This window comes from Brachyhypopomus gauderio, chromosome 3 (assembly GCF_052324685.1).
Source record: "Brachyhypopomus gauderio isolate BG-103 chromosome 3, BGAUD_0.2, whole genome shotgun sequence".
NCBI classification, from domain to species: Eukaryota; Metazoa; Chordata; class Actinopteri; order Gymnotiformes; family Hypopomidae; genus Brachyhypopomus; species Brachyhypopomus gauderio.
In genome coordinates, this window is record NC_135213.1 from 35864652 (window position 1) to 35879743 (window position 15092).

At 44.5% G+C, this 15092-nt stretch overlaps 1 protein-coding gene across 7 annotated transcripts in view; it reads left to right on the forward strand.

The window, feature by feature from the left end:
- The window catches only part of tet3 (tet methylcytosine dioxygenase 3), a 45459-nt gene extending 39657 nt beyond the window's left edge, over positions 1 to 5802 (forward strand). For all 7 annotated transcript variants that reach the window (XM_076997931.1, XM_076997934.1, XM_076997933.1 and 4 more), the window contains one exon: positions 61 to 5802. In XM_076997931.1, the coding sequence (XP_076854046.1) occupies positions 61 to 1763 (1703 nt within the window). In that variant the 3' untranslated portion in view covers positions 1764 to 5802. The remainder of the gene's footprint in view (positions 1 to 60) is intronic.
- Positions 5803 to 15092: the final 9290 nt, after the last annotated feature.

Below are 15092 nucleotides of genomic sequence, written 5' to 3' on the forward strand. Positions count from 1 at the left end.
CAGCAAACGCTTACTGTAAGCTTTTTATATTCATACTTCCCTGTTTCTGTCTGCTTTCAGCAATTCCAAAACAAGAGGTAAAGCCCACCATCAAAAAACAGTTGGTCGACCACTTTCAGGCCATGAACGGAACCTTGAATGGCTACTCGGCCCTGGGAGGCAGTAAGATGTGTCCGGATCCGTATGGCATGAACAGTGCCTACTCTTCCTTCTCTGCTCCTTATGTCAGAGGAAGCATGCCTTCCAACGGTCAGCCTGCTGTCCATGTCAATGGCTTCCACCCCAACCTTCAAGGGATGCCCTACAATTACTACAACTACTCCCCCAATGCACTTTTGCCCCCAGACCTCTTGGGTTATGAGGGTCGCAATAGCACGTGGTCCAGAGGGTCAGCGGGGGACCAGAAACCCGATCCACAGGAGCTTCAGGCCCGGATGGTGCAGGCGTACTCCAACCGCGCCGACCAACAGCGCCAGCAGGTTTCGGACGTGGCCGGTCTGGGCTACCCGCATCAGTCCGAGTTGTCCGCCTCTCCGGTTCCGCCCAGCCGCGCTTCGTCCGTGCCCCCCGATCAGCTGCACCGCGCTGCCCCCGTCATCAAGCAGGAGCCCATGGAGGTGCCGTTGTTCGACAGCAGACCGGACGGCCAAGGTCAGAGCCGCCCCTCCACGCCCAGCGTCACCCCGCAGCCCGACGCTTGGCCCGGGCACAAACCCAACGGGAGCCTGCCGTGCAAAGCCTGGGACGGGAGTGTGAGAGCGGGCGTAGCTCCTTCACCCTTCAGACCAGACAAGCAGCGTCTCCAAGCACAGCACTCCCCCTACCCCCACCCGCAACGACAGTGGAGCTCTTACCCCGGCACGTCCACGTCCATGTCCCCCGCTGCGTCTCCCTCCCCAGCCCTGAAGACGGGCCCGTCTCCGTCCCCTCACCCAGCAACACCGCACCATTGGGACAGCCCTGCCCTGAGCCCCCAGCCCAAGGCGTGGGGTCCTCTCGGGCCGTCGGGTTACGGCCCTGCGGGGCTCAGGCAAGGCACTCCCGTCGGCGCTTACCCAGACAAGATGCTGTCCCAGGCGGCCGAGAGCCGAGGTTCCACCCCACTGGGGCTCCAGGAGAAGGCGTTGAAGTCCGGTGGTGCCTCTGCAGCAGGGAGCGCTCCTTCTCCGGCTCCGGAGGGCCGGTTGTTTCCGGACGCGCTCCAGAAGCCGGACAGGCAGGCGTGCTGGGACAGCGAGGTGGAGAGTCAGAGCGAGCGGGAGGCGGAGGAAGAGGAGGAGGTGTGGTCGGACAGCGAGCACAACTTCCTGGACCCCAACATCGGCGGTGTCGCGGTGGCCCCTGCGCACGGCTCCATCCTCATCGAGTGCGCCAAGCGGGAGCTCCACGCCACCACGCCCCTGAAGAAGCCCGACCGTAGCCACCCCACCCGCATCTCCCTGGTCTTCTACCAGCACAAGAACCTCAACCAGCCCTGCCACGGTCTGGCGCTCTGGGAGGCAAAGATGAAGATGCTGGCTGAGAGGGCCAAGCAGAGGCAGCAGGAAGCAGCTCTTCTGGGACTCTCGCAGGAGGAAATAAAGGCCTATGGCAAGAAGCGCAAGTGGGCGGACGGAGCGGCGAGTCCATCGTCAGGTGCGACCAAGGACCGGCGGGACGGGGTGACGACACGGTTGGCCCCCACACAGCACACCACCACCATGGTCACTGTGTCACCCTACGCCTTCACTCAGCTCACGGGGCCCTACAGTCGCTTTATGTAAGCTCTTTCAGACTGGTGCCCCCTGGAGGCTGGGAGTATAATTACAGGGTTCGAAAAAAACACCCCAAGAAAACAGAACATTGGAAAAAAAAATAATAAAAAAGGAACAACAAAGACCCCGAATCTCATGCGAACTTTGACCCTGAATCTCTCCCAGCTCCACGTCCTGACTCACACCATCAGGAGGATGGGGGCACTTTCACACTTTTTCATTTTCAGTTTTTTTTTAATTTTTTGGGTTTTTTTTACCTCAAGTTTTGGTGGCAGTTCGGGTGTCGCCCAAACGGACACGCTGCCTCTGGTGCTCTTCTTCTCTCGGATGTGGGGGGGATTCCATAGTTTACCCTCCCTAAGTGAATTTAACGATTCTAATTATTATTGCTATTATTATCAATATTATGATTGCTATTGTTACTGTTGATGTTATTACAGGTATTGTTATTATATTATGAAGATTGACTATTTTTTATTTTAATCGTATTGTTTTTCATCAATGTCGTTATATTAATATTATGATTGTTGCGAGGGTTTTTCCTTTCCTTCTTCCCTTGATGACGACGGACCGCTGCGTCTTCGTCATCCCGCTTGTTCGATATGAATGTGAGAACAAGCCAATCACTTTTTGCGTTTGTTGAGTGTCGCCTCCCCCTCCCCCTCGTTTTGCCTTTTAACCTCTCGGCGAAGGGTCACCTTCCCATCTGTGCGAGCCACGCACGTGTCTGCGGTTCACGTGGGACGGTGAGATAATGCTGGCGTTTGTAACAGGGCTAGCACCACGCTGTCATCACAGATCACGTGAACGGAACACCTCGAGGAACGCCCTGACACCACCAGGACCTCTCTGTAGATGCTGTGTCTCATGCATATCCCTGCAGACCCTAACTGATGGTGCTTTTTTTTACGTCTGTCTTGGCTGTCTCCGATATTTTTTGCCCTCACCATCATGCCGGCAGACGCCGGTCCAAGGTGCTCTTCAACAGCAAACACAAGTGTGGGTAAGCAGCAAGCTAATCCGCATAAGGTGGGATGGCCTCGCTCAAAGTATCCCTTCTGTCATCCAGTTGGTGCTCAGCACGCAGTATCCATTTCTACTCATGAGACGAAAGTGAGACAGATCTCCAAGGTGCTATTACAGTTTTGGTCCACCTTAACGATGCCCTACCGATGGCCCAGCACTGGGGCAACACCTGTGTCCTGCAGCAGGCCACGGCAGTTCTGTTCTGAACACTGCTGGGGTTCTAGAACTGAGCCACTTGTGTTGAGAACTCTAGAACTCCGGCTGAAATGGTTCTAGAATGGGTCAGGCCCACGCCGCTATCAGCCTGAACAGAGAGCTAAAGACAGGACTTTAGCTAAAGGATGTTCTAGGTGGTTGGTGCTTCTTACAGTCTTTCCATGTCTCTGAGGGTGCTCCATAGCTCTGCTTTGACTCCTCTTGCCATGAGAGGTGATCTCCCTTATAGACCTGGGGTTCAAGGTGCTCCTTAGCAGTGTGTGTGTGTGTGTGTGTGCATGTGCATATGTGCGCGCATGAGCGCTTATGTGTGTGTGTGTGTGTGTGTGTGTGTGTGTGTGCGCACCACCATAGGCAGAGCAGAGTGGGTTACCATTGGTTTACACAGGGCAGAACATTGCTCGGTGCTCAAAGACAAAAGGAGTCTGGTGCTGGTTCTTTACCCTTTGCCTCATGTTGAGACGCTGATCGCAGTCACAACATGCTACTAAACACGGTCGCTACAGACTGTAGGCCTTCACCTTCATCCACATACTATACTAGGGTTTTTTTTTTTTTTTGTTTGATTTGGTTTTTTACTATTATTTATTATGTGATGATGATGATGAAGATTATTATTGTGATTGCTGTCATTTTTTTTGTTTGTTTTATTGTTTCATTTTAGACAAATTGTAAATACAGAAGAAAAGATTTTATAAAAGCACTTTTAATCTTGATTTTAAATGAGGAGGAAAAAAGAATATTGACAACTTGAATCCTACTTGCTTTTTTTAAAGGAATTTTATCGGGAGAGATAGAAATGTAAATAGTTAAATATTTAGGTAAGATTATTTAACTGGTGAGGAAGAAATCGTAAATGATTCCTTTAGTTTTTAGGTTACAGTTGTCAGTATGTCAAGCCCTCAACATTAAAGCCACACTGGGGTTAGTATGTTTCAGACGACTCGGAAGACGATGCATCCAAGATCAGTTGTTGCTTCCACTAAAACGGGTTTGGAGTGAAACTGGTCCTGGATCAGTTCTCTTTCTTTGAGACTTGCAGCTCCAGGTGTGTGTTCTCTGTACTCGGTATACTGCTGTTCTTTTTTTTTTTGTTGTTCCTTTTTTTTTTTAACAAGTACTGTACGTAGACCGATACCTCTGAACAACCGCCGATTTCAGCTTCCTCACCATCAAACGAACCAGACAGAACTGAGAGCTAAACGTGGAGCGGCATCACACGTGAGCACGTGATCCGACGTGGCATGGGAAACGCGAGGTTTTCATGTGACTACATTATATTTCAGCACACCCTGGGTCACATGACACGGGAGTGTGTAAGGTTTGAGCTAGCCACTGAACAGATTTTTACATTTTTGTTTTTTTGTTCGTTTTTTGTTGTTAACCATTTCCTTGCTGAGGTGGAGGAGGGCCAAACCTGTTTTGCGCTGTCGCAGATTTTGAATGTGACTTGGGCTTGGTTTTACACTTTAGCAAGATGGATAAAGCTTATACATCTCAACTCTTTTATTCTTGAAGGTGTAGAACGTTTGTCATATTATCAGGATCGCGTTTTGTTGGAGCCGCTCTTGCATATATTTGACGGCAGTGAAACTTTTAAACATGGTGCTACCTGCAGAGTTCACTGTAGAAATGACGTGCATAGCAAACAGTTGCTGTGTGGATTTTGAGGTCTTTAATATGATCTATGAACCATCGTCTCAAGTTTTAATCATGTAGTAAACGCATGGTGCTGATCGCGTTTTTGAATTTCCTTAGTCATGTTGAATGACACGGTTATCATGAATTGAAACAAAGCACTCCAATTTATCTGTATCTGTAGTTATTTTATTTAAAACCCTCACCCAAAAAACTGAAAATGGTACTTGAAACAGATATATAGAATCAATGATATTATACAGGTAGAAAAATGATACTCATATGCTATGGAGATGTAGAGACTGTTAATAAGTGTTCTGGTGCTCAGTGACAACCCCTGAAATGCGCTTTTGACTTTTGATTCTATCAATGCATTCCTTATGCATCTTTCACACACACACACACACATACACACACACAGACATGTTTTGCCCCGTCAGCACTAGTATGTAAAACATCGATCATGCCCAATTTTACATATAAAAAAAAAAGACCAAAAAAATGTTAGACAACAAAATCAGTTGAGGAACTGGCAGCTACATTCCTATATGAGTTGGAGATCCTTCTTCATTTCTGTATGAGTTGGAGATCCTTCTTCATTCCTGTATGAGTTGGAGATCCTTCTTCATTCGAGTTGGAGATCCTTCTTCATTTCTGTATGAGATGGAGATCCTTTCTCATTACTGTATGAGTTGGAGATCCTTCTTCATTAGAGTTGGAGATCCTTCTTCATTTCTGTATGAGTTGGAGATCCTTCTTCATTAGAGTTGGAGATCCTTCTTCATTTCTGTATGAGTTGGAGATCCTTTCTCATTACTGTATGAGTTGGAGATCCTTCTTCATTAGAGTTGGAGATCCTTTCTCATTACTGTATGAGTTGGAGATCCTTCTTCATTAGAGTTGGAGATCCTTCTTCATTTCTGTATGAGTTGGAGATCCTTCATTAGAGTTGGAGATCCTTCTTCATTCTCTTTTTTTTCATGTCAAGTATGCAGTATGTAAAAAAAAGTGTTTTTCTTTTCTTCGATCTCTCCTAGTATCTGTTTGGTGTATTATGTGAATACATAGTGTATGTGGGAAAAACCCACAATACTGTTTTATGTTCTGCAAAAATAATAATAATAATAAAAAAAATTAAAATCATGATTAAAAATTGTGTGAAAAATCATTGCTGGTAGAATTTTCATTCAGTTTTATTCTGTTCAATCAGTATTCCATCAGACAAAACAAAGTTGGATAAAAAGTTGCAGTAGGCTTTTATTCTGCATTTTATTTCCTGTTTTATTCCCTTTGCAGTTGCAAAAAAAGGCTTCAATACAAAGTAATCTAATCAGACATTTACTAATTAGACATTTCAGTGACCAAATGTTCAACTAGTTTTGATGATGGCACTGCTATTGCAAGTGCCAGACATACTATATGTGATCAAAAGCTTTCTAAACACAGTCTTATTCTGTGGTAAAATATAGTGCATACCAAATTATCTATTTTGTGGAAATCTTTCATTTGTTAATAATGAACAAATACAAGGCAAGAAAAGCTGAACTAAGCAAAGATATATGTCTTTCTGCTGATGAGGATGAACATTTGAATCAAACAGATGGTGCACTAACCAGTAACACACCAACCAGTAACACACTAACCAGTAACACTAACTGGTAACGCAGTATTTTGTAGTGACATGCTATGCCATCTGGCAGTCACCTAACTGGGCCGTCATTTAAGACAACAAATTTATGCAAATCATTAGATTGTGTAAACATTACCGTAATATTTATTTAAACACAATATATACACAAGTATTCACCAAAAGTATTCGCTCACCTTCCTTGACTCACATATGAGCTTAAGTGACATGCCATTCCTAATCCACAGGGTTCCATATGACGTTGGTCCACCTTTTGCAATTCGTCACTCCAGAGAATGCACCTCCTCTGTTCTAGAGTCCAGTGGCGGCGTGCTTTACACCACTGCATCTGATGCTTTGCATTGTACTTGGTGATGTGTGGCTTGGATGCAGCTGCTTGATCATGGAAACCCATTCCACAAAGTTCTCTGTGCACTGTTCTTGAGCTAATCTGAAGGCCACATGAAGTTTGGATGTCTGTAGTGATTCACTCTGCAGAAACGCTTCCATTTTCACAAACACTTCCATTTTCTTATAATACAGCTAACAGCTGACTGTGGAATATTTAGGAGCGAGGACTGAATTTGTTGCACAGGTGGCATCCTATCACAGTTCCACGCTGGAATTCACTGAGCTTCGTCTCTCACAAATGTTTGTAAAAACAGTCTGCTTGCCTAGGTGCTTAATTTTATACACCTGTGTGTGCTTGTGTCGGTGTTGTGTGTGTGTGTGTGTGTATATATATATATATATATATATATATATATATATATATATATATATATATATATATATGTGTGTGTGTGTGTTCTATAAGTGTACATACCTAACAATACCTGTACGTGACTTACTGATATGTGAGTATGGCGTACAGTTAGTGGTTTGTTCTTTGTCACTCCAACTGTGATCTGCTGCCGCCCACTGGCTATGTATGGTAGTACATGTACTGAAACCGAAATAAAGAGTAGTCGTCTTATTTCATTGTTCATGGTTAAAAGAACCATAAATAACGGTAAAATAAGCATAACAGCTGTAGGACAATGTCATAATAAAGTTCTGAGATGTATTTAATGTAGCATATTTAGACATCTGTTACAAATTATTTGCATACAAGAACTAACCTTTGATCTTTAAGTGAATCTTGAAGTTCATAAAATATTAACCCCATTTGTGTTACATTCCAAATAAGAACTAACTTTTTAAACGTTAGACAAGCTTCTTTTACAGCATTTCTCATACACAAGGAAATTCAAGGCGTTTTAACCAGTCCACAGTGTCATCTTGGTAACACATTTTAGTTACCATAAGCAGCAATGACATCCAGGGTTATCAAAGTAAAGCCAAATTTTACAGGCTTTCTAAAGCCATTTTCCTATTACTGTCCCATTGTTCTGATATCTGTTGAGCAGGCTCATGTTAACACGCCTGTCATAAGATACCGAAGACCGCTGAATCAGCAGTCAGAATGCGAAGGGAACAGATGGTGTTACTGCAGGAGCAGGCAAACCCCACAGGTCTTTCTCTCTGCATGTATGTCCTACACACACACACACACACACACACACACACAGTTTTGTGTACCCTGGTTCATGTACATAGCTGTTCCCAGACGTAGTAATCACTTAATCCAAGACTGTAATCGTGTAACGATGCCACCGAATTTGAAATTATCCCTCCGACTCGTACGTTAAAACCGTAGGATACGAACGTAGAACCCAGGCTTGTCGTTTGCTTAAATTTACTTTGAATTTCAAAGCAGATGGCTTGAAAAAGAGATGCAGTGTTTCGTTCAGGCTGAGGTGTTCTGTTGACTTATATTATATATTGGTCCAGCGTTCATCAGGTGCTCTTTAAAATCTGAACTTCTGTGGACATTTTAATGATATGTAATTTCGCACTCAGCTAAACGCACGTCCAGAGATACTGGTGACACGAAAGGGAGATTGGATTATATTATAGAAACCCACCAATCTGTTATCGTTTTGTGTTAGCTTAGTTTGCAGGGTAAAAGTGTGTTACCATACTGCACGCTCAGAACACCAAGGACATTGTGAAAACACGCCAGGAATGGAGTACGCGCGTGCGCTCTTCTCTCAGCTGCACCTGAATCACATCAACCGCTAATTACCGCTAATATTTTATTTTGAATTTATTTAATAGTTCATAAAGCCACACGCCCTCGACGTGTTCAAACGTAATAACAGCAGAGCAAACGTGTTACTGAGCAGTAAAGACACTGAACATATATAATGAAATGAAAATACACCGAAGGATATGTTTTGGTTTTTGTACCACATTACGACCACATGGGAGTGCCCGTAACAGCCTGCGCCACTATGTTATAATGCAGATATGTGACTTTCACAGTTGAGGTGTGTTAAAGACTCGCCTTTAAATGAATGGTACTTAAATGAACTAAACTAAGATTCAAACATTACAGTGAGGTCGGTTTGGGTGTGTGAGCAGTGGCCTCCAGAACTTCACACGCAACCTACGCCACTGGCGCACGCCCTGTCTGGACTGCACGGTACATTCTGCGCTGGTTTCGTACGCTCGCCTCTGCAGTTTAAGCTTGGAACCGTTCACCAACAACAGAAACAGTTTGATAACTGAAGTAATTTTAAATGTCATTATTATTTCCTCAACCCATGTTAAAATAGGCCTATGTAGGCATTATAACGCGCGATTTTGTTATTACACGTTAGCTTGTGAGAAATGCTATGACGGCTAAGGCAGTGTCTGGCTGTTTGGTTTTGTGAAATGGCTTAATCTGGGGTGAGTTTAGTCATTTAATTGTCGGGAATTTTAAACTTGAAGTCCCAGGAGCCAAATAAACGAATGTAACGTGTCACTGTTTGGCCACACGGTGGCAGCAGAGTCACTGATGTGAGCGTGCGCGCGCGCGCTTCCGTAGACCTTTTCCGTCAACGACGAACGCGCTTCCGATAACACGAGTTACACCTGAGCAGCTACTGGTGGTGGAACTTCTGGGAGTTTATTCTCATTGATTAAAATATTTACCTACTTGCATTTTTTTTGACTGACGGTTTACTGAGCGTGAAGTATTTCAAGGCAAAATTATTATTTCATATACAAGGCACTTTACAAATATAGGCTACGTGATTTATAACAACCGTTTGATGTCATTTGAAAATCACGGCAGGAAGTATAACCGGAAACCCTTAAACTTTATTGGTTAGGGGTATCCCTCCTTCCATACTTGAATATGTATGATGTACATTACGCGCATCACCATATACAATGATATTTGGGTTGGTTGCTGTTCCTAGGAAAACTAATTTCTTACCCTTACATCATACTCTGCTACTGTTGCCCCGGGCATGACCCGTGTCGTGGAGGACTGAGTAAGACATGTATACGTCATATGTTTTTGGGGGCCTTATTAGAACTAGACTAAGGTCTTTGGGGGTCCATACAGAATTTCTCTCCGCAGTCAGAAGACCTGGTGGCTCAGGTGTGTTCCGGTTGCCGTGGGAACCAGATGCTGGTAGGCAGGTCTCCAGGTGTGTGTCTAGGGATGAGTGCAAATTTGGGCATTCACTGCCTCAATATCAGGAGTGATGTGTCATCTCTGACACACGCACCTGCTCTTTACCCGACACTTCAGGTTACCCACCTGTCACCTAACGTGTGATTTGTGGGGAATGTAGGGAAGGTATAAGACACCGGCTGATCCTTCTTAAAGGGGACAGGTGCGTTCTCAAGACGTCCCTTTGGGTGGGGTCCGCATCCAGTCCACCTCACGGCTGGTTTCTGTTTTTCAGCTCATACTGAGGCCAACTCTGAGAGGACCTGACAAATACAAACCAATCTGCAGACGAAGTGGTACATACTATGAGACAAAGGAAGTCAACGGACAGGTGAGTTGTCTGTTTAAGTCTTGCCCCTGTCTGATCACATCCTGCTCTGTATTCCTGGAGTGTGATGTGTTCTCACTCCAGACCTGCAAAGCTTTAACAGCTGGTTATGTTCTGCATTTCATGGGTTTGTAGGGGTCAGTGGTCTGATAAGCCAATATGTGGAGACTTTTAGAAGCATCTGGGATGTTTAGATAAGCTTGTTCAAGGATATTGTTGTCCCTGGTTTTAAAATTCACATTTTTGTGACCTTTGGCCACTGCAACCTTTAGTCCTGCATGTTTAAATCTCCCTTTTGTGGCAGTGGTATCTCTGGATGTACGTTTAGTGCTGATATCAATCCCTCCAGGGTTAGCTCAATGTTAACAAGTGGTTGTATATAAATAGTTGTGATGATGATGATGATGATCTCTTTTGGTACAAAGTAGAGTGTGTTATTTTCCTGCAGGTATTGCATATCCAGGTCTATTTATTGCTAACTAGCAAACAGCTACTTCAGAACCAAGGGTGGTAACACATTCTGTGCATTGAAGACTTTTCCGTAATTTGTATTTTCTTTACAGAAGCCTAATAGCCTCTTGGGAAATGTCAGCGTGCCTGTGTGTACTTTGCAACAAATGTCACAGCATGTTCTGCGTCATGTTGAAATGTGTGTGTTTTAATTTGTACACACGCTCAAGGACGCTGGTCTGAATAAAGTGTAATTGGGTCTTACTACAGATGTCACGGAGCTCCTGTTCCTCAGGCATCGCCTTCCTCCGTCTTTCATAGCTGCCAGCTGGATACACTCCCGCATCTTTATTTAAAATGGCATTTAAGACACTTTTATCTAAAAAATGAAACAAAAAGCCATAATTCTGGGCGTTAAGGGCCTTGTACAGGGGCCAACAGTGGTAAATTGGCATTGGTGGGGCTTGAACCAGCAACCTTCCGGTTACTGAGTCATTACCTGAACTCCAGTACCACCCCCATAAGCATCAATCACAATGAAACTTTATTACTGGGACCCTCAATGGCATTGAAGTAAAGGTCTCTTACAAAGCAAAGGCTGAAAGGGCTGTTGTAATCACAGTGAATGTGAATGTGTTTCCTCTCCATTCATTGGTCTCACAATATGACTTTTCCAGCACTGCCATTAACAATTTGAAGAGTTATATTGTTAAAGCCAAGATGTAGGATAATGTTTCTCTTCACTTCATAAAATGAACCAGAGTTTAAAAGGTCGAAGTTCCTAATTTATTGTCATTATTCTTTATATGTGCACTGAAAATTCACATTTATAAACACGTGCGTTACGCAACACGTGCGTTACGAAACACGTGCGTTACGAATCACGTGCGTTACGAACACGTGCGTTACGAACACGTGCATTGCATGTTATCACTCCTGATTCCAACTCTGCAGAATACTCACTTGACTAGTAATTCCAGCTGAGCAGCGCAGTGGTCCAGTGGTCCTGGCTCCAGTGATCCAGGCTCCAGTTGTCCAGTGGTCCTGGTTCTTATTTATTGTGTCTTATTTATTGGTGTCTTTGTTTACTTGTAAAGGTCAACTTCTTCACAGAGCAGATTGGCGGCTGGGTGGTCATTATCTGTCCAAACGTGGCCATCGCAGTGTCCTTGCAGGAAAGTCTTTCTTCTCTTGTTAACACCTCTGCATGATAATTTCTAGTCATACAAGACCAGGTTCCTGAATGAGGACAGTCGCAAGTCCTGGTAGATGAAATACTGCTTCAAATACATATTTCAAATCAGTGGTACAAGCTGAAAAGAGCTGCATAAAAACTCAGCTCTTTTGCAGTGAAATTAACACTGAAAAGCAGAAAGTGTCTGTCAGTCTGAGTGTCCCAGTCTGAGAGTCACAGAGCTTCTGCCTGGGGACACAGCAGACATCCAAGTCGTCAGGGACGACTGTCAATGCCGTGAAACATCAGAAACTCGTAGCTCACTGTGAGCTGCACATTAGCGTTTGAGTTAAAAAGCCGTCGTCAATACTGGTCCTGCCACACAGCAGTGAAGAGGATGATGCAAGAAAAAAATCTTTATAAAAGGGACTTTAATAACCTCTTAAACACAGTTAGAAACTTTAACATTTAAAGATTTTATAAGTGGTCCTCTACCACTGGAGGAGAAATTTATTCTCGAGGCTGTGGGTTTAATGCTTGGCTGCACAAAAGCTAAAGGCCAAGCTGACTGAACTTTAAAGACAACTTGAACTTGTTTTTGGGGGACAGTCTTAGAACACATAGACCTTGGATGAGAGCCACCACGATCACCAAACATCACAACCCTTGAAGATCTCCACACTATCCTCCACTCCACCCATCTCTGCACATCAACCTGCCAGCCACAGTGGAGAAGCTGGTATGGGCTGGGAGGAGGTCACTCAGCCCTCGGGGCCCAGTGTAGGACCGGCCCTCGGGGCCCAGTGTAGGACCGGCCCTCGGGGCCTAGTGTAGGACCGGCCCTCGGGGCCCAGTGTAGGACCGGCCCTCGGGGCGGGTGTAGGATCAGCCCTCGGGGTGGGTGTAGGATCAGCCCTCAGCCCCGTGGGTGTAGGATCAGCCCTCGGGGCAGGTGTAGTATCAGCCCTCAGGGCCGGGTGTAAGATCAGCCCTCGGGGGCCGGGTGTAGGATCAGCCCTCGGGGCGGGTGTAGGATCAGCCCTCGGGGTGGGTGTAGGATCAGCCCTCGGGGTGGGTGTAGGACCAGCCCTCAGCCTCATCTGCTGCCCCCTCTCCACCTTAATCACTGTGCCACATTGAAATTCCCTGGGTCCCTGACGCTGCAGGATATGTAATGTACTAAAGATACACAAGAACGATAATGTTATGTGAAGCAATTTGAATTGCCACCGTATGAAAAATGCTAAACAAATGAACTTGCCTGTCTCGGTTAATACAAAAAGTAGATGTACATGTCCATGTCTCCGTAACAGGGACAACACTTGGAATATGAGAGGCCTAGCGTATTCACCGTTACGCTTTTACTGACGGGGGATTGTTTATACTGAAGGTGGAACAATATTTTTGACATTATAAACATTCCTATTCTGTTTTTTCTTGAGCCAGTACCCGGTCACCTCGTGCATGGCATTCTTGCAGTGGATCTGTAAAAATGATGTATTTGACCAAACGTATTTGTGATGACACTCATTCATATTGGGTCAGACTTCTGTAATATATGGTACACACAGACCACTAACCTCCATCTGTTCTTGGGGTGAGGGACTTGTTGGCAGGGGGGGCTGTTGGGAGTTTGTGTGTGTGTGTGTGTGTGTGTGTGTGTGTGTGTGTGTGCGTGTGCGTGTGCATGAGTGTGTGTGTGTGTGATTGTAGAGGCTTGTGGTAAAGTTAACAAAACATTCCACCAGCTGCAGAGTAAAACATCAAGAAAAATACTGCTGGAAGTTCAACGTGTAGAGCAGCAACAATACTGGTCGTGTGTGTGTGTGTGTGTGCGTGTGTGTGCGTGTGTGTGCGTGCGTGCGTGTGTATTGTGGGGAGTGCTGGCTAAGCTGGCATCTGCTGATCATTCAGTATCATACTCAATATTCAGAAATGCTGAAATCAGTGAGGAGGTTTTGATATTTGGCGTGAAAGTGCGCTTACAGATTCTACCAACTAAATATAACCTCTCACTCTGGTATCCATCTGTCCATTCACCCTTCTGTTTGCTTCATGGCTCCACCCAGCAGTTGGAGTCTGTGGCCCACATTCTGAATGGCTGTAGCTCTTTTAAAGGTCTGTACATTGCATGTCATGATAGACTAGTCGACTTGATATCAGCTCAACTTCCATACACAAAGAATGATTCCATTTTTAAACACTCTACAGTTAGACCTGAGTGGTTTAATGTAACATCTGAAATCTTTCAAGGAGTTGCTAATACACCAGATATCATTTCTCAGAGTCAGAAGTGGGTTATAATATACGAAATATCATGTGCATTTGATCTGTATATGGAGGAGTCTTATACGTCAAAAATTTTTAAGTACCAAACATTAGTGAATACTATTGAAGGCTTAGGATTTAAATGCCAACTGATAGTCCTGGTGTTCGGAAGTCTTGGTCATGTACATAAACTTGCAGTACGTGCTCTTAGACTTGGGGGAGTTAGCAAAACAAAAGCCAAACAGGTGGTGAGATATTGCTCAATCTCAGCAATTATCGGGAGTCTGCACATTTGGAAAAGGCGCTGTTTTCTTTATCCTTGAAATCGCACTTGAGAAATGAACTGAATACCATGCTGGATGTTTTTTAGCAATATTTTGTTTCCTGATGATGTTATTTACTGTATATGGAATCAAATAAAGTATAAAATGTGTGTGTGTGTGTGTGTGTGTGTGTGTGTGTGTGTGTGTGTGTGTGTGTGTGGGTGGGTGGGTGGGTGGGGTTGGTTTGGTGAGAATTGAACATGATCTTTCATTGGTAGATGGTGGGTGCAAATAGACCAAATACACACACACACACACACACACACACACACACACACACACACACACACACACACACACACACACACACACACACCACGAATAACACCAGACCAAAAGTGCTTTGGACATAAAACTTGTCCAGTCGGTAGTAGTCTCTGTCCCTGCTCAGATGCATGATAGCGTTCCCAAACACATTCCAGTGCATAACTCCTACACAGACAGGAGATCAATATTCAAGAACTGTTTGTGAATGTTTGACTTGTTCATAAATAATGTGATCTTCATTTTAAGTTTTTGTTGTGGTTACACCATGCTTGTAGAACTGTTTTATAAAATAACAGCACGTCAACAACAACAACCCTTTATCTTACAAAAAAAAATAATCCATTTGGCCTTCATCCGAACAACCTGCTGCCGGACAGTTTCAATCATTTTAGAACTCGCCATCGTGAAGAGTGAGTGAAAATTAAAAAGTTGCGCTGCCAGTTAAATGGGGATTAACAGATAATTAAGGAA